The 18,942-nt window shown below is 42.7% G+C and overlaps 1 protein-coding gene across 5 annotated transcripts in view; it reads left to right on the forward strand.

The window, feature by feature from the left end:
• SYT9 (synaptotagmin 9) overlaps nt 1-18,942 on the forward strand; it is a 146,663-nt gene that overhangs the window by 92,445 nt on the left and 35,276 nt on the right. For all 5 annotated transcript variants that reach the window (XR_014795932.1, XR_014795933.1, XM_084894222.1 and 2 more), the window contains exons 4-5: nt 16,338-16,458; nt 17,296-17,467. Coding sequence is in view for 3 of the 5 variants with exons in the window: in XM_084894222.1 (XP_084750348.1) it covers nt 16,338-16,458; nt 17,296-17,467 (293 nt within the window). In the remaining 2 variants the exon portion in view is untranslated. The remainder of the gene's footprint in view (nt 1-16,337; nt 16,459-17,295; nt 17,468-18,942) is intronic.

Below are 18,942 nucleotides of genomic sequence, written 5' to 3' on the forward strand. Positions count from 1 at the left end.
TTTACAGGTGTTCCCCCCCAATATTTCCAGTACCGACCTGGCACCATACATAGTAATTACTACAATATTATTGACTATATTTCCTATGCTGAACATTACAACCCTGTGACTATTTCGTAACTACCAATTTGTACTTATGAATACCTTCACCTTTTTTATCCAATCGCCCAAACCTCTTCCCTCTGATTACCACCAGTCTGTTCTCTGTTTCTGTGAAACTGTTTCAATTTTTCCAAATCCATTTTGACAATGGTGAACTTCATGACCACAGACAATTTGTTCAACCTCTCGGATGGTATCTGATAACTGTAGGAATCAAGGCATGCCTAGTAAAAAGAATCTTTTATTGGTTTTCTTTCCTGTATAATTTTATCCATGGCCTAGGAAATTTTTGTAGCCCCTGTGTCTCCTTTATCTAACTTGTGGATTCTTCAAATGGGAGCAGACTGGTAGAGAGGAGTCCCCACTCTGTGCTTTTCCTGACCTATCAGTCTTTCCCTTTAGAGACTACTGCTATTCATTCACTGCTGCGTTGCACTTACTAATTATGGACCTACTCTGTGCCAGAGGTGTGGGAGGGACACTGATAATGAGTTAACTCATATATTTCAGATACAGTGCTTAATGTTTACATATATTAGTTCATTTAATTTCTGAGAGAGGGGAAGAAAAAAAAATATAGAGGTAGACTATTCTCATTGTCTTTACTGGAAGTGCTTCTGAGCTGTCCCTGGTTCCACCTACACTACCCTTCATTGTAGCATATTCTCTTATTCCCCTGAGGAGCATTAGGAGATATTAGTGGGACATGGAAGGAAATGGTCTGATGTTTGTATGTGAAGGAAAGGCAGAGCTTCCTTTGCTAAAGCCCCATTTGCCCTAGTTCTTAAGTAGGGTTCAATCAAGGCAGCTTCGTTCTCTGTTTTTCTTTTCCCCACTAGCTGCAAAGGCAAAAGCAGATAAAAGGTGTGACAAGGTCAGCCTTGAAGGTGGAAACATTGTGTGGTTAAAGGAAGAATCTGGAGACTTTTAGTTCCAAGTTCAGCTCCTTCAAGTTTCCTTAAGTCTCTACCGCACACAAAAAGGGAAAACTGGGCCACCTTCCCCTCAGCTATCCTCTTAGATCCTCTTGGGCTGTGTTAGGGCTTCCCACTCTGGAGTGCTATAGGCTTTGCAGACCGGCTGCCTGGCTGGGGCGCGACTCCAACACTAACTAGCTATGTGACCTTGGGCAGGTTGCTGAACCTCTCTGACCCAGAGTTTTCCTCTGTAAAATAGCCAGGGTCTCAGATAAAAGTTCCAAAAGGAAGAAGATGCAGCTCCCACCTTCAGTATCTCACAGTCTAACAAAGATATCTCTAATTTCATGTGGTGATAGAAATATGGGCACAGGGTTGCCAGTGCAGAGAGCACAGGCCTGGGGAGACCTGGAGGTTGCACAGAGAGAATAACTTGCAAGCTGGGTCTTCAGAGATACAAAAGAACATTTTCCAGCAGAGAAGTGAGCAGACTCGCTCAGGTAGAAAAAACAGCACTTAAAGGAACAGAAGTAATAAGGAATGCGTAGGGAGTTAAAAATAGTTCCCACTGATTGGGGAATTAGACGTGTTAGAGAAACAAAAGGACACGTTAGGAGAATAACAGTTGGAGAAGTCAGCTTTTATCGGATATGCAGAGAGGTTCACATTTTAGCCTAAAAGCACCCAGGATCTGTTGAAGGAGTTAAGTAAGGAGTGAGATGATCAGATCTATGTTTATGTGGAGGATGGATTAGAAGAGGTAGAATTGCCCCTGAATAACCTTTCAGAGACTGATCCAAAGGACATGGAGAGGAAGAGTTGTAATCAAGACGCATTTGGAGGCTGAATGAAATGACACAGTGACTCATGTACTGCTAAGCTCTGAGCGTTAAGTAGTAATAGGGATAAAGAGAGAGTTTTGGGGACAGAAGAGGGGTGGGAGGCCCAGTAAAAGGTTAAAAACACCTGTGATTATCTTTGGAGCAGATCTCCATCCGGGGGCAAATAAACATAAGGTGTTTTCCTTTGTGATTGCTCATACCACTTACTGCCGTGCTTCTCTTTAGAGGACATCTTTGCTGGAGAATCTCACCCTCCCATCTCCCATAAACTATGTGAATTCCTAGTTTTGATGGAAATTTTCAGGATGACAGTGAGGCTTAGGATACAGGGTGAATTCATAATTATTGCCAACTCATCTTAGTGTTTTCTTTTCTCCGTGTCAGTGAAACACGAGGCAGCAGTCAGAGCCAGCAGACCATGCCCAAGGTTCTAAGGATGCTCTGATATTCCCAAATGATATTTGTCCTTTAAATGAGAACAAATTTTCATTTTCCATTACTTCTGTTTTTCTTTTTTCTATTGAGAATTGATGGATCTATAGAAAAAAATTATTTTCAGAATAGATTATTTACATTCAAATTAAATATTAAATCCTTTTCTGTGGCCCTTTAACTTATGAAATCTGCTGTCTTTGTTTTCACCAAGGACACTCTTTCTCTAGACATAGGGAAAATAGGAGCATTAAAAGATCATCTGTGGCCGAAGCCAGTTTGGCTCAGCTGTAGAGCGTTGGTCTGCAGACTGAAAGGTCCCAGGTTCGATTCCAGTCAAAGGCATGTACGTTGGTTGCGGTCACATATCCGGTAGTGGGTGTGCAAGAGGCAGCTGGTCAATGTTTCTGTCTCATCGATGTTTCCAGCTCTCTATCTCTCTCCCTTCTTCTCTGTAAAAAATCAATAAAATATATTTTTTAAAAATGTCATCTGTGAATCTCCATTTATCTATTAGAGAAGTGTGTTAAGAAAGAATAAGAAGGTTTAGGAGGACTTCGGTAATCAAACTTCCTATGTGAAGTGCACCAATGCTGGGGATTCACCTCCTTTCCCCTTGTTCTTAACAGAATGGAAGTAATAAGGAATGCGTAGGGCATTAAAAATAGTTCCCAATGATTGGGGAATTAGATGTGTTAGAAAAATAAAAGGACACATGGTCCTAGGATGCTGAGTTAACTATTGTGTCAATAGCCCTTATCGTTTGTGACCTCCCAGGCTCCAGCTCTTCCCCTGAAATACGGTTGCACAGTCCACCAAGTTCTATCTCCTACGTCACACTTCCGATGACACAATTGCTTTGCTCCAAGGCTTTGTCTCCTCCTGCCCACAAGGTAATGTCTGAGGTCAGGAAATTGCAGGATGTTAGGGCTGGGACAGGTTTTACTTGATACCCAATTCTTCTGTAAAGCAGAGAAACCTACCAAATGCACAGGGAACTTATCGCCTTCAGAGACAGACTGTGGATTGGGATGTGAAAGAGAAGACTATTCTAAACCTTCCTGGGGCTTCCACTTGTTGGTTCTAGTTCTTATCCTGGGAACCACTGAGAACAAGGTTAGTCCCTCCTTGGTGTGACACCACTTCAGATATGTGCTGACAAGAACCTTGTCTCTCTTGAATCTTTTCCATGAAGCTTTTAGCTCCTCACTGTTCCGCGTTCATTCTGCCCCTCTTGCATGGTAGTTGCTGGTCTCTAAAATGAGGACACTCAGGGCAAGATTCATGTTTTAGATATGTTGTGGCTGCTAAATACCCTCCTTTTCTAGACTATACCTCTATTGATGGAGCTTAAAGCAAAATTAGTTTCTGGTGACTGTATCACATTTTGATTCAAAATACACTTGAACCATAAAGCCTTTTATTTTCACACGTATTTGGTTACATTTTCTTAAGAGGTTGCATCTACTTAAGAGGTTGCATCGTTGACTTTTAGGCTCTCAAATAATTTATCTTGTGAATTTATATTGTTAGGCTTTATCCACTTCACCTTCCTGTCACGCTTTTGAGGAATCTTGATTCTAGATTCCAATGTACTTGTTCTACCTCTTGTGTCATACGCACATTTTATGTCTTCTTCTAAATTATTGATAAAATTACAGAACTGGATAATACCCAACTACCCTCTAGTTATGGTTGTCCAACTGAATATGAATTATATGAACTCGTGGTGTTTTACTGTCATTCAGCCTCAATTTACCCAGATCCTCACCAAGGTGGTCAGATGCTGTGCTGAGGTCCACATTTACTGTGTCTACAAAAGTACCCAAATGTATGAGTCAGAGCGCCAAACAAACAAAAAAACAACAACAAAGTGTGTTAGTCTGGTATCACCTGTTTGTAAAGCCATAAAAACCTCAATGATATTTTTTAGGGAGTCCAAAACCATACTTTTAAAGTACTCAATCTTGGGGGGTGAGAATGGGTCAATGGGGGGGAAAAGGAGACACGTGTAATACTTTCAACAATAAAGAATTTAAAAAATTTTAAAAGAATAATTATAAAAAAAACATAATTGACTTTGATATCATGTCTGAGAAAGCACTGAGCATAATTTCCCAGGAAGAAGCTCAGCCCATAACTCCGGGTCCATGGTCTCCTTCTCTGCCAGTAGGGCCCCAGCCACTGTCTATGGTGAAGCTCTGTCTGCATGGTCAGTTCCTTGGGGTGCAAGCCAGTCCCCAAGCTCTCCTTTTACCCTCCAGTGCTGAGATCATCTGAGCACCTAGTAAGCCCATGGTGATATTTATCATTCTTCTTACCATCGAATTCTTGTTTGTGTTATTGTTATTATTTATTCTACCTGCCACTGCAGCTCTGGGACACAGCTGGTTTCCTGGGTGGTGGGATGTGACAGCCACCAGGTCATACTCTAGAAGCCTGTGAGGGAACGATCCAGTCATGTGGACATTAGGGGACTGCCACATCCTCTCCACAGGTGGAACCAGTCCTTTTCTGAAGTTCTCCCTGTGTCCTTACCAGAGCGCTGGCCCAGACTGGGAATCTCACACTCAGAGGCATGTGGCGGCGCAGGCATGAGGATGTGCAAGCAATCAGCAGAGGCTTCCTTCTCTCTGGAACAACTGTGAGCCGTAGAGAATCATGTGCCATGAGCACATCATAGCAGCCATCTGCTTTAGCTGTTCTGCAGTAGTTCATGTGAGAGAGGCTATGGTATCTTGGAATAGGGTAACCCTAAAAAGAAGAAGAAATCTGGACAGAATCTAGATATTTCTGGAGAGAGAAATAACATGACTTGCAGCTATGGGAGATTGACAGACAAGGAGGGATGAAGATATGATGACTACCAGATTTTGAGCTTCGGTCTTTGGCAGGATGTTTTATCAAACTGAGATAATGGAGACTTGGCTACGGAGGATGGGTGGTAGGGGATGGAATCAGCTTCATTTTTGAAATATTAAGATTGAGATGCCTGTTAGGAGTCTATAATGCAGGGAAGAGTCTGGTGTGGAGATGTAAGTGTTGGTGTCATCCATACATAAGTGGTATTGCAAACCAGGGAACTGGATGAGGTCAGATAAGATATTGATGGGAATGTTTTTCAGTCTACCCTAAAGTACTTTCCACACTTGTGATGCTATTCTCCTGCCAGTTCCCAGCTGAACATATCATTAGTCAAAGCAAATAATTTCTATTGTAGTAGGGCCAGTCTTATGGAATCAGACCTAGAATCATTTGAGGGAGCAACTCAGAGAAGGAAAAGGCGTGGGCTGATCGTGGCCCTCTCTCCACACCCTGTGAGGGCTGCTGGGTTCACGCATGCCCCAGCACCAGCTCAGAAAGTGTCATCCTCCAGGCACCCTTCCAGTGCAATTAATCACGTTAATATCTATAAATAAAGTGCCATCAACAGTTACTTTAACAGTGCATGCCAATTACTGGTAAGCTCTGTCACTGAAAATGGGTGTTTTTGCCAATTTTGTCATGTCTGGGGCAAGTATTAGGAATACGGTTGGAGTTTCTGAGAAAATTTAATGATCAAATCGTTAACAACTTGCATGTAACAGGTAGGCCAAGTGTGGGCCAGCGATGCAGTTATTACAGGTGAGGATCAATGACACTTGGGAGAAAGACTGCAACTCATATTTCCTCTCCACTTGCTAAATAACGATTTTTTAATTTTTTTTTTTTCTGCCGTACCTCACAGGGTTTTGTTTTTGAAAGAGAACTGGTAATAACAGGATTTCTCAGTGAGTCGGCAGTACTGAAGATTGGGGGTGGTAGTGAACAGATGTCCTGTTGTGTGATGGTGGCTCACTGGACATTTGATCCAAAAGCCCCAAGAAGCCGGGATATTGAGGATGCAGCAAATATGCAAAGACCCTTGCACCCCTGCATTTGCATATCAATTTGTTAATCAAAAAAATATTGACTGAGATATTCCTGTGTCAGCCACCAGGAGAGGTGGATATGTGGGACTTGGACTTGAAGAGTATACAGACCAGTGAGGCTGAGAAACATGTAATCAAATGCATTAGTCATAATAGATACCGCATATTTGGTAGTTACTGTACACATATGTTTTCTCATTTAATTTTTTAAGTAACTCTATGCTTTAGATATTATTTCCAATTTCCAAATGAGGAAACAGAACAGAGAAACTGAGAAATGATGGAGCTTATCTAAGGTTGCATATAGTAAGTGAAGAGCTAAGACTTTCACTCAGTTTTGATGAGTTGCACTGTATGTGTAGGCTTCAGGGCCTTAAAATACCAATTAAATCAACATCCTGCTTATTCCCCCAACCTCAGTTCCCACCCATCATAAGCAAATACTTTCATCTATTTTGACTGTTGGTGGGAAAGCAGGTGGGTGTAGCCACTGTGGAAAACAGCATGGTGGTTCCTAAAAAAAATTAAAATTAAAAAAAATGAACGTGCTTTATGACCCAGCGATTCCACTTCTGGGTATATAGCAAAAGAAACCTCCATCTATTCTTTAAATGCTTTATTTTATCTTTAGTGTTAGGTTTCTATTGAAATGTATTATGGAAGATGAGGATTTAGCTCACAAGTTCACTACACATACTTCTCTCCACTATCTTCTCAAAAGTTATGTCATAAATTTGTGGAGATGATTCATGTCTATGTCATTATTGCATAAACTTCCTCTATAGCCGAACCATGTAGTGGGCTGTGATTGCACTGTCCCTTTCCTCCCAGGAGTTGGTGTTTGTGTCTCTAGCCTGACTCTTTCCGCTGATCTTTGTGCTCCTATCTACTTGGCTACCTGACTTCCCCATTTGGATCTCACATTTAATGGACCCAAAACTGAGTTCCGTGATCTCTCCCATGGCTCTTTCCATTTAGAAGTGAAGGTTAATGGCAATTCTACCTTTCCATTAACTCAGGCCAAAAATACTGGAATCTTTCTTGACTCCTCTCTGTCATTTAATCTATTAGAAAATCCTACTTTATCTTCAAAATTGGATGACTTCTCACTCTCTCTCCTGCTTTCTCTGGACCAAGTCACCTCACCTCTCACCAGGTTCATTGCACCAGTCTCCTAACTGATGGCTCTGCTTCTGCCCTGTCCCCTCAGACTGTTCTCATCAGAACAGCCCGAGTGATCCTATTAAATTAAAGTCACACTGTGCTACTTTTCTACTTCAGTCCTTTTAATGGCTTCCATTCCTGCTCAGAGCATAAGCCAAAATCCTTTCGATAACCTACATAATCTGGTCTCTTCTCATTATTTTTACCCTCTCTCCGTTCCACTCTCTCCTTTCCCTTCCTCAGACATAGCAGCTCCCTCCCACCTCAGGCCTCTGCACTTGCTCCTTGCTGTGTGGAGTCTTCCCCAGGAGCTGCGGGACTAGTTTCTTCACTTCTTCTCTCCAGGTCCTCACTCAAAAGGCACTCCCTTTCGAAGCCTTCGCTTTAACATTTTACTTATCCCCTCAACCCTGCTTAACCCCTTTCTCTACTTTCCCCCCTCTCCATTTCATTATACACGTGTGTTATATGTGTATGTATGTATAATTCATGTTATGAATTATCTTGGTCTTATTTGCTATGTGTGGATGTGTGTGTTCATGCAGCTATGACTAATTCATCCCAAACTCTGTCAGGTGGTAGTCTCTCATAAGTACATCACGTTTTCTTTCTTTCTGTGGAGGACAGCCTTGCAGAGCATAGAGCAGGGAGTGGTGTGGAGAAGTAAATGAAGAAAAGCAGTGCATCAGACAAATGTTCATACGCACATGAGTCCATTCCTGATATCTGTATGCAACTCCATTGGTTTATTTGACCTGCACAAATGCTGCACAAGTCCAGTCCATTCTGGACACCAGTCCACAGCATTCTAATAAGTCTTCTTGGCACTTTGGATGTCCAAATAAAACTTAGGATCCATTTGTCAAGTTGTAATGTGATTGGAATTTAGCCTTTATGTCTGTTTGGAAGATATCTTTATAACATTGAGTCTTCCATTCTATGAACATGGTATATCTCTCCATTTATATAGAACTTCCTTAACTTTACTCAATAATCCTTTATTATTTTCAGTAAAGGGATTTTGGCTATTTGGGGGTAAATTTATTCCAAGATACTTGATGTTTTTGATGCTATTTTAAGTGAGTTTTTGGTTCTATTTTTATTTTTTTATCTTTATTTCCTAGTGTTGAAAAGTGAAATTTATTTTTGTTCACTAAACCCATATTCATCAATCCATAAATCATCAATAACCATGCTTATTAATTTCAATGATTTGTAGAGGTTTTATTTTTTATTATTTCTTTATACATGTCATCTAACAATGTCAGAATGAATTTTTTACTCAACACTTTATACCTTTTATTTCTTTTTATGCCTTATTTCACTATCTAGGGCTTCACATACAATGTAGAAGTAGTAATATAATATGTCTTAATTTTAACATTAATTGAGAAGCTTTCCACATTTCACCATTAGGTACACCATCACTTTAGCCTTCTTTTTAGATGCCCTCCATCAGATAAGTAATACCCCTTCTATGTCTGGTGTTTTGAAAGCTTTTAACGTAAATAAATGCTTGATTTTAATAATAATTTTCTATATTCATTTTGATTATTCTTTTTAATTTGTTACCTTGGACAATTATGTTGTTAAATTCTCATATGTTAATTCAACCTTATAAACTTGAGATAAAGCACATCTGTTAGTAATATTATGTTGGGGGCTGCAGGACACGCAGATGCCGCAAGGCTGAGGCTGATGCTGCCAGGATCATGGGAAAAGGGACACTTCACTGTCCTCTTTTTTTTATCTACTTAGTTTATTTTGTCTTTGTCTTAATTTTTTAATGAAATTGTTAGCCGACTAAAAATATATATATTATTATTTTCATGTTTTTCTGCATCTAGTTTTCTAACATTTTGCTTTATTTTTTAATCTTAGTTCAAATATAATTGGTCTATAATTTTGCCTTTCTTATAATGTCCATCTCAGATTTTAATACTCAAAAAAAATTGGGATGGCTTAAAAAATGAATTGGGGGATATTCTCTATTTTTTTTCTTTCCTGAAAGTGTTTGTTTTATGTTAAGTATTTATTTCTCCTCTAAATATTTAATAGAATTCACCAGTGAACCCAACTGGGCCTGAAATTTTCTTTATGGTGAGGTTTGTAATTACAGATTCAATTTTTTAATGAGCCATAGAAATTCAGCCTTTAATTCCTCCTATATTGATTTTCTAAGTTTTGTGTTATCAAAAATTCATTCATTTTGTCTTATTTTTAAAATATGTGGGTATAAAGTTGTTTATAAAATCCTTTCTTTATAATCTTAATGCCTTTTTTAGTAAAGATCTGTAGTAGTGTTGCATTTCAATCATGACATAGTTATTTGTGCCTTTTTTCCTGCTGCCTCTTTTTTTTTTTATCTGTCTTAAAAGAAGATTAGCAATTTTATTAGCTTTTCAAAATCTAACTTTTGACTTTGTTAATTCTCTCTAAATATGTTTTTTTTCTATTTCATTAATTTCTGTTCTTACATTCATTATTTTCTTCCTTCTACTTTGGATTTAGTTTGTTCTTTTCTCAAGCTCTTAAGATAGAGGCATGCTTTGATCACTGATAATTAGATGTTGGAGGGGAACCCTCTTAATGTTAGATACATCATCAGTAAAGGGCCTCAGGAAATTCTCTTCCTCAAGACATCCCAAGAATGCCACTTCTACCGACAACACCTTCAGTTATAAATATAGACAATTAGGGATGTCCTAATAGGAAAACCAACATCATGCCAGAGAAAGTCCAAAATAAATAGATCGCTGAAGAAAAGGAGATTAAAGCAAGAGAAAGAATTCTACCTAACTTTGGTCACTGAGGACCAAGTGACATCAGTGAGAACAAGGTATCTAAATACCTTTTAGGGAAATTACAGAAAGTACAACTACAAAGTAAAAGAACAAAGAAACAATCCTAAAACCTCGCTGATTGAAAAAAAAAATCTACAAAAGAATGGCATTAAACACCCCAGCTGGAAGTACCAGGCCACATTGTGACAATATAAAATGATTCTTAGATAAAATTATTTGAGCCTAAATTCCATGCCAACTTTCTCTTAAGTATTGGAGTGCAATGAAGACTGCTTTAGCTCCCTGTGAACCCTGGGAAAACGGTACTCAAGGACATACTCAAGCAAAATGAAGATTGTATCTAAAAAGCAGGGACTGTGTGGGTTTTAAGACACTGCAGTGAGCCACGAAATGAGAATATTTTAACCATAGTTTACATGTTTGTTAATAATTTGGCAGGGAAACATAATGTAATAGTGAGAAACCACATTTGAAAAGACAAAAGCATGATAAATAATAAATTAAATTATAGGAAGAAAAAGATTTGGATACAAAATTATCAAGCCTGGTTTAATAGACATATAAAAATGTACCCCTGCCCAGCCAGTGTTGCTCAGTGGTTAAGCATTGACCCATGAATCAAGAGGTCATAGTTTGATTCCTGGTCAGGGCACATCTTGGGTAACAGTCTTTCATGTTAACTATTCCTGGCTGGTTGAGCAGTGGTGTGTAGTAGTTTCTCTATGAGGTTTAGTGTAATTTGCATGAAGTGTCTGTTCCAATCTTTTGCCCATATTTGTGCTCAATCCCAAGTATGGGGCATGCAGGAGGCAGCCGATCAGTGATTCTCTCTCATCATTGATGTTTTTATCTCTCCCTCTCCCCACCAATAAAAAAATATATTTAACAATAATTTGTTCCTTACAAATAGGGAATACCCATTATTTTTAGATACATTGGTATAGGCTAGGATAGAATAGAATAGGATAATTCTGAACTCAATTAAACTAAAAAACAAAAATATAGTCCTCTGCAAAATCTGTCTTCTCAGAATTTATAAATCCCTATTATTAATTTACATAAAAGGAAATTAATCAAATTTATGTGTGTAAGTTTGTCACATGTGTAGTCATGTAATCAGAACTATAACCATGACATAGAATGTATCTATCACTGCCAAAGATTTCCTAATGCTCTGTAACAGTCAATCTCCTCTGCCCAGTCCTGCTTCCTAGCACCCAATGATCACTTTCTGGCACTGAAATTTTGCTTTTCCTAGAATTTTGTACAATATGTTGTCTTTTGTGGGTGACTTCTTCCACTGAGCACAATTCTTTTGAGATTTTTCATGTTTCTTATATTGGTAGTTTGTTTCATTTGGTTGCTGAGTAGTATTCTATTGTAGGGACATGCCACATTTTGTTCATCCATTCACCATTTAATGCTATATTTGGGTTTCTTTTTACTTTGGGCTCAGAAAAAATTGCATACCAGTATTTGTATGGATGTGTGATTTTATTTCACTTGGGTGAATAACTTGGTATGGGATTTCTGGGTCATTTGGCAAGAATATGTGTAACTTTAAGGAAAATTGCCAAATTATTTTTCCAAATAGTTGACATGTTGCCTTTCCAGCAGGAGCAGCATATCAGAGGATCAGTCGCTTGGCATCTTAGATAACAAGTTTTTCATGTTAACTATTCTAGTGGGTGTGTAGTAGTTTCTCGCTGAGGTTTAGTGTAATTTGCATGAAGTGTCTGTTCCAATATTTTGCCCATATTTTTGTCAGGTTGTGTCTCTGAGTTGTGGGAGTTCTTTATATAGTCCGGATGGAAGTCCTTTATTAGCTATGTGGTTTGCAAGTATGATCCTTCAACCTAACTTAAAGTTATATTATGTATGCTACTTGTACCATATATAGTACAAGAACCTTACAATAGTTCTAGTTTCCTATCTTCCCAAGGAATAACCCCAATAGAATGAGAATTTCTCAATATGACTTTCCAGTATCAGAGAGGACTCTAAGTGGCCTTGCTTGGGTTACATAACTCATACCTGAACAGGCAACAGTGGACAGTGACATGAACATTTTGCTACCTTTGAATTCCTGCAGTAGCCCTCCTACAACTTCACCGAATTGAGAAGGAGCTCACCAGAAGAATCCAGCAAGAGGAATGCAAGAGTATCCTAGTTAGACAAACACTAGAGCAGTCACAGGCCATCACAGGCAAACATATCACAGAAAGAGTTTGCAGATTGGCAGGTAGAGAATTCACGCACATGTGAATTCCCAGTATATCTTGCCAACAACATTGACCTTGGCCACACAAAGCAAGAGCATAAGAAGCATTTCTCTGTCTGACATTTTCCTTCCCCTTGTACTTCCCAGGGCAGTCAGCTACCAGCGACACTTCTGCTATTTGGTTCCTGTCAAGCTAAAAAGAAGCCAAATATCCCACCACCCTTTCATGGATGACTTTTATCAGAATTCTGAATTTTTTTTTACTAACAATATAAGCACTTCTGCAGAATGTAGGTTCTCAGCCTTGGGACCAGAGCATTCCCTATAGCAAAGGGCTGCCCTGTACAGTATAGAATGTTTAGCAGCATCCCTGAACTCTACCCACTAGGTGTCAGTAAGACACCCACCTCCCCAGTTTTGGCAATTAAAATTTTCTCCGGGTAGTAGAAAATGTCTCCTGGCTGAGAAGCCCTAGTTTAAGGGAATGTTTACAAATATCAGGATCTATAGGTTTTTTTTTCTTTTCTTTTTATTGAATGTATTGGGGTGATACTGGTTAACAAAATTACAAAGGTTTCTGGTGCATAATTCTACAACTCATAAAGAAAAAACTACAAATTCTGAGCTCAAATTAGCATTAGCTGATGGGGAGAAAGCACAGTTAGCATTGGGTTCCATCAGCTCCTGCTCCATATCCCAGCAAACCCCTCTCTCATTAAGGGACTATGTCTGTTTTCAATGCTGCAAATACAGTCGCAGCACCTGGCAAAAAAGCAGTGCTGGACAGCCACAATTGCAGCAAATGTTCAAAGAATAAGTGAGCAGCCCTGGCTGGTTAGAGCAGTGGTCAGCAAACTGCGACTCAGGAGCCATGTGCAGCTTGGAAGCCCTGGTTTGCCACTCTGTTGTTGACTAATGAGTTTGCCAACCACTGGACTAGACTAAATGTTACCGTGTAGTTAGAAGCTGTGAGGATTAGGCAATTGTAGCATATTGTGTGCAAAGAGGTAAAAGGTAGTGTATGACAGTGGTCGGCAAACTCATCGGTCAACAGAGCGGCGAGCTGCAGTTTGCTGACCAGTGGGTTAGAGTGTCAGCCCACAAACCAAAGGATCAAGGGTTTGATTCCCAGCCAATGGCACGGACCTCGATTGCAGCTTTGATCCCCAGCCTCAGTTAGCGTTTATGCAGGAGGTAGCCAATCGATGTGTGTGTCTCTCTCTCCCCTTCTCTTCCTGCCTTCTACTCCCTCTTGAAAAAGAAGGAAAGAAAGAAAAATATGGAAGATTATTCACAGTGTTACTCTGGGGAAAGGAGTGACATAGGCCACATAAGAAAATAGAATGTTTTACTATTTTACTTTAAAACTTCTATATTTGAACTTTACCGTTTTTACTCTCACAACATAGAAATTTTAAGTGATTTCTTTTAAAGCATTTGGAAATCAAAGCAAGCATTGCCTCTTTGATAATGATTTCTTTCATTTGCAGGGTTGTTTTGTTTGTTTGCTTGTTAAGTACATACGTGGGCACTAGCCCTTGTTCACATTCTGAACTAACATCAAGTCCGAAGCTATGATTTTTTTTTTCCTTTTAACTCATAAGCAGACAAGTCATGTAATATAAATATTTGTGAATGGGGTTTATGTTGGGAAAAAATGTACTTGGCGCAAAAGTAGCCTGACACGTCACATTCAATTTTGTGCACTGTCCTGGAGAGTGTCATGTCTCGAACCCTACAGAGCGGGTATGTGTGGGTGGGCCCTTGGGAATTGAAAGCTGAAAAGATACAGCTTCATGGGGTGATTTTGGTCACTCCTGTTTTGCTCTGTCCAACCAAGATATTCTGGGCAGATGAGAGGAGAGAAGGGGTGAGCTGGGTGCTGAGAAGCCCTCTGAGGGAGAACAGGTGACTGGGTCTTTCTACTTGAGGCAGACAGAGAGCAAAGGAGTAGGCCAGGGAGTGAGGAAGGAGAAGGATCATTTGTGGAGACAGCTGTTGCTTCTCTTTCTCCTGTGCTGCAGTGGGACGCTGGGTCAGATCCTCCATCTGCGGTCAGATGCTCCTCCTGCAGATTACCCACACCTGCCCCTTGACCCAGCCCCCCAGCCCCACCCCACCCCCCATCCTGTGTAATCCTCATCTCTCCTGCTCACCTCCAGGTCAGAGGGCAAGGCCCAACCAACTGGTTCTCTTGAGGTCAGGGTTCCAGGAACCAGGAGCTCCAGGCCTGCAAGGTGAGGTCATTTATTTACTCGAGGCAGGCGATGCAGGGAGATACGACACAATCCATCTGCCTTAGCCACCAAACAGATCCCCTCCACCTCTTCCTCCAGCAGAAGCGGCCAGGCAGGGAGGCTGGGCGGGCCACAGTGACCTTTCAGAGCTGAATCTATGCTTCTAAAAATAGCAGCATCCTTGGAGAATGGAGAGGGGGAGGGAGGGGAGGCTGTGAGCATTGAGCAAGAGCTGGACTCCCCAGTGCACTGTCAGAATGAGACTGTATTAATCAGACACACGCACCCAGCTCAGTAACCTCAGGTATCACAAATTGAAACTAAATGAACTGGCTTCGTTATTTTCCTTGCTGGTTACATTCTCCCTGGGCTCAGACAGGGAGAGAGAAGCATGTCTTCTGACTTATCTGAATGGCTGTGTACTGCCAATGAGATGTCTTCTTCAACGGAGGGGAAAGGGGGCTCCTGAGAGACACACCAGGAGAGGGGCCAGCACCGCTGCGCAGTGGGAGACCCCAGGCGGCGGTAGGGCCTCTGTGGCCTGGGGCCCAGCCGTCTCTCCCTGCACGGAGATCACTTGGGGCCCTGTCTGAAGCTGGGTGTGTCCAGGGCTGTGATGTGTGTGGTTGCTGGGTGCTCCTCAGGCTTTTTCGGGGTCCTTGTCCAGAGCCATGTGGGGACTAGATGTTTCCAAGGTCCAGGGGAGCTGTGTGCTGCTCTGCACAGGTTGTGTGAGACCAGGTTGTATGCAGTGCTCCGGTGGGTGGAGGTGCATGTATGTGTGTGTGTTTGTTTCTGGGCAAGGGGTGTTTGCAGGAGATTATGGGGGCATTGTGGCAAACTGTTTGGGGCGGGGGCTGTGAAGGGGCGTGCGTGCAGCAAAGGTGCATACACACGGTGGGCCTATGTGGGGCCCATGGGAAGAACTTGGGGGAGGAAACGAGGTAGGAGAGCCTCTGGGGGGCCTGTGAGGCTGCGTGGGGCCGCGTGAGGCTGGGTTTGAGGACTGTGATGGTGGCTGCGCAGTAAGGCAGCCCCTCTTTGTGTAGTGTCACTTGTGGCTCTGCATGGATTGTGATGGGGATGCGAATGGACCCACACAGGGGGCTCCGTGGGGAACAGTGCAGGCTCTGGGGGCTTCTTCTCTGGGAGCTACTTTCAGGGTCACCAGTATGAGACCATGTAGGGCTGCAAGAGGGTGAGAGAGGCCCTGGGTGGCCTCCCCGCTTTGCCATCTGAAGGGGGGCCGAGCCGAAACCGGTTTGGCTCAGTGGATAGAGCGTCGGTCTGTGAACTGAAGGATCCCAGGTTCGATTCCAGTCAAGGGCATGTACCTTGGTTGCGGGCACATCCCCGGTGGGGGGTGTGCAGGAGGCAGCTGATCGGTGTTTCTCTCTCATCGATGTTTCTAGCTCTCTATCCATCTCCCTTCCTCTCTGTAAAAAATCAATAAAATATAAAAAAAAGAAAAGAAAATTTTTTAAAATCAATAAATAAATAAAGGTAGGCTAGGCTTCCTCAGGGCAAGGGGCTCCTGAGCGCAGGCTTCTCCATGTGACTGGGGTGGCGCTGAGAGGCACCAGGGATCCCGAGATGAGTGGGGGGAGCGGGTGATGAGCTGACCCTCCGGGTGCCACCTTGCAGCTGACCCTCTGCACACCTGCCTGGAGGTGCTTCCTAACACGTCCACGTGCGCTTTCTCCACAGGACAACGTGGATCTTGGTGAGCTGATGTTTTCCCTCTGCTACCTTCCCACCGCTGGCAGGCTGACCATCACTGTTATAAAAGCCAGGAATTTAAAGGCCATGGACATAACAGGAGCATCAGGTGGGACATTGTCTGACGGGAGCTTTCTCGTGCTGTTCTCATGTAGGATCTTACAAAGTTTCTGGCACAGTAATAAACACATGGACTCTGGGACCAAACTACCTAGGTTTCAGAAAAAAGATGGGGCCCCTCCTGGCTCTCACAGTCCCTCCTGGACAGTGTATGGGAGTCAGGGCAGCACACTGTCATGCAGGAGGGCAGTGAGGTAGAACCAGGCAAGTTTCCCCTGCAGCAAAGACCAGCCTTGTCACCTGTCACCCCCTCCCAGCGTGCACCCCAAGCCAGCCTGTGTCCTTCCTCCCTGCCGTGTTGAACTGCTTTGCCCTTTGCAACCCGACTGCAGGCAGCTCTGGGGGCTCAAGGCCCCTGCACTTAGGAAATCAAGCCCCGAAACACCTCCTGTCCTCTAGGAATTCAGCCCCTCCCTTTCCCGAAGACCTGATGTTTAGGCAAACATTATCCGGAGTGGCTGAGTCTGGCCCTCAACCCTTTCGCCACGCCTTGAAGGTGCCTTTGCGTTTCTCTCCCCTTCACAGCCAGGCAGGTCCAAATTCTTCCTGGAAATGTTTCTCATTCGCTAACAAGTTTTTTCACACTATTTTTAAATTCTATGCATTTTGAGGAGACCGTGTCTGTGTTTTTGTTTTTTGTTTTGTGAATGAGTGACTTAATTATGCTCACTCTAGTCACTGCCTAGGCAATGGTATTAATGAAACTCCTCAAGCTCCAGTCCACAGGCAGGCAAAGCACACAGTCTGTGAAACTCCACAGCGCGGAGGCCGCTGGCCTACATCTGCATCTGTCCTCACAGACCCCTGCTTCTCGTGGCCTCCACAGATCCCTACGTGAAAGTCTCCATGATGTGTGACGGCAGGCGGCTGAAGAAGAGGAAAACGTCCACCAAGAGGAATACCCTGAATCCTGTTTACAACGAAGCCATAGTCTTTGACGTCCCTCCCGAGAGCATTGACCAAATCCACCTGTCCATAGCGGTCATGGACTACGACCGGTGAGATGCCTGGGACCCTCTCAGGGCGGGTCCGCTGTGTCCAGGGCAGAGGGGCAGGGGAGGGGGCAGGGGCAGGAGACAGGGGTAGAGCCAAGCTTCTTAGCTGGTCCCCGGGCAGCAGGAGATAATGCAAGTGAGCAGCACGTGGAAAGGTGATTGACAAAGAGTCCAAACCACGCTGTCAAGTCAGGTTATGAAAGTGCCTCTTAGTAACCCCATTCTTTCCTTCCCCTTTTAAAAAAATCTTTCTCCTTCTCCATCCTCCTCTACCCCCACCTCTTCCCCACGGCATCCCCGAGAACCTCAGCCTGGAGAACTGTGGCCGCAGAGGTCCAATCATCTCCTGAGATCCTGCCTGGCCCTCCGGGAAAGCAGCAGAGTGATTACTTTACCGAACATTTCCCAATACATAACTTTGTTATTTTTTTCCCTTCTCCCAACGTGTTCAATAAAGATCATTTCCATCCACTTAAGTCTGAAAGCAAACACAGAAACGTTCTCTTAAAAATGCTAGAATCAGTATGGATGACAGGGCACATTAAAATGTATAAGAGGCTCGACTTTCTAATTAATACAGCACAGAAAAGATATTTATAGCCTACATGTAGCCAATTGTGTATTTAAAGGACAGATTTGAAAAACAGTCACTTTAATATGCAAAGAAAGTACCAATGGGGAATTATATATGTTAAACCAGTCATTAGACTGAAATGAAAAGTCTCCTTTTAATTGGAAACATCCCACGTGGTCCGGGTACAATTTATGAAAAAGTCATTCTGACTTCTAATACAATGTTCCAAATACTATTTGTAGCTGAAATTTTCCCCACATGCCCCTGAAATGTCAGCAAAGGAGCCCCAGTGCCCCAAACGCTCTTTCCATGCCGGGTGGGGCGGGGGGGGGGGGGGGGGGGGCGGGGGGGGGGGCCGGGGACACGACGACTGGTGGGAGAGCATAACCTCTTCCAGCCCAGGGCACATGGGTGGCTGAGCAGCCATGGTGCGCCAGCCCATGTTGGCCAGGAGACCCCCTCCTGTCTCCTCTGGATGGCACACCACACCAGTAGTGTCAGGCCACAGGAGGGGACATTGCCCACGAGCCATGGAAAGCTAGGCCAGCATGTTTCGAGCTGTTGCCAAGTTTCCTGCATCGACAAATCTGATTATGTGAGCTCTGCTTCAGTTTAATTCTCAGTAAACTCATGAATCTGGCCTGGAAAAATCCATGGCAGAATTCACGGAGCCTCTGCATGCAACTGATTTTAATGAGCATAAACTCAACTACCCTTTCCCACCTCATCTCCCCCTTATGCCCTGCACAAATAGAGAGAATAGTCATCTTTGCAGAAAGAAAAAAAAGGAGAGAAAATATGATGTGTTTGAATACTGAAGAGTTAAAGGATAGGCCATATCGTTCTAGTTGTGCAAAGGATTTCTCACCAAAATCTGCAAAGGAAAAAAAAGGGGGGGGGCGGG

Source organism: Pipistrellus hanaki (genome assembly GCF_964339955.1).
Source record: "Pipistrellus hanaki genome assembly, chromosome: 9".
Lineage (NCBI taxonomy): Eukaryota > Metazoa > Chordata > Mammalia > Chiroptera > Vespertilionidae > Pipistrellus > Pipistrellus hanaki.